The 502-nt window shown below is 75.1% G+C and overlaps 1 protein-coding gene across 1 annotated transcript in view; it reads right to left on the bottom strand.

Annotated features, from left to right (window-relative positions):
• UTF1 (undifferentiated embryonic cell transcription factor 1) overlaps positions 1-502 on the bottom strand; it is a 1171-nt gene extending 669 nt beyond the window's left edge. The window contains exon 1 of the mRNA XM_012807763.1: positions 1-502. This exon is cut by the window's left edge and continues 9 nt beyond it. Coding sequence (XP_012663217.1) covers positions 1-496 — 496 coding nt within the window. The 5' untranslated portion in view covers positions 497-502.

The raw sequence follows: 502 nt of genomic DNA on the forward strand, positions 1-502 counted from the left end.
GGGGGCGCCCGGGCCCGGGAGAGCGGCGGCGGGGCCGTTTGCGCCCAGTGTCACCAAGTAGACCCATGAGCTGTCGGATCCGCGCGTCGAAGGGCCCGGGCGGCTGTCCCTGCGCCTCGCGGAGTTTGTCCTTGAGAAATTTGTAGCGGCGACGGCACTGAGCGGGAGTGCGCCGCACCTGTTGGCGGGCCAGGGAGGCCGACACGCGGCGGTAGGTGGGCAGCGCCTGGCGGCGGTCCAACAGCAGCGAACGCCACACGGTCGGCTGCAGCAGCGTGTCCAACAGCAGTTCCGTCTCCCGGGCGCTCCAGGGCGTGCGCTGAGCCGAGCCTGGGGACACTGGCAACGCGGGCTCTTCCAGGGCGCCAGGCGAGGCGGGCCGCCCGAGCGGGGTCCTCGGGGCGTCCCCGGCCGGCTGCAGTTCGGGGTCGGGGCTGGCCGGCGACAGCGGCGTGGTAGGCGCGAGCGGGGGCGGCCGCCGAGGCCGGAGCAGCATCCCGGG

The sequence above is a fragment of the Otolemur garnettii genome, unplaced genomic scaffold (genome assembly GCF_000181295.1).
Source record: "Otolemur garnettii isolate 467f Iridium unplaced genomic scaffold, OtoGar3 scaffold00075, whole genome shotgun sequence".
Lineage (NCBI taxonomy): Eukaryota > Metazoa > Chordata > Mammalia > Primates > Galagidae > Otolemur > Otolemur garnettii.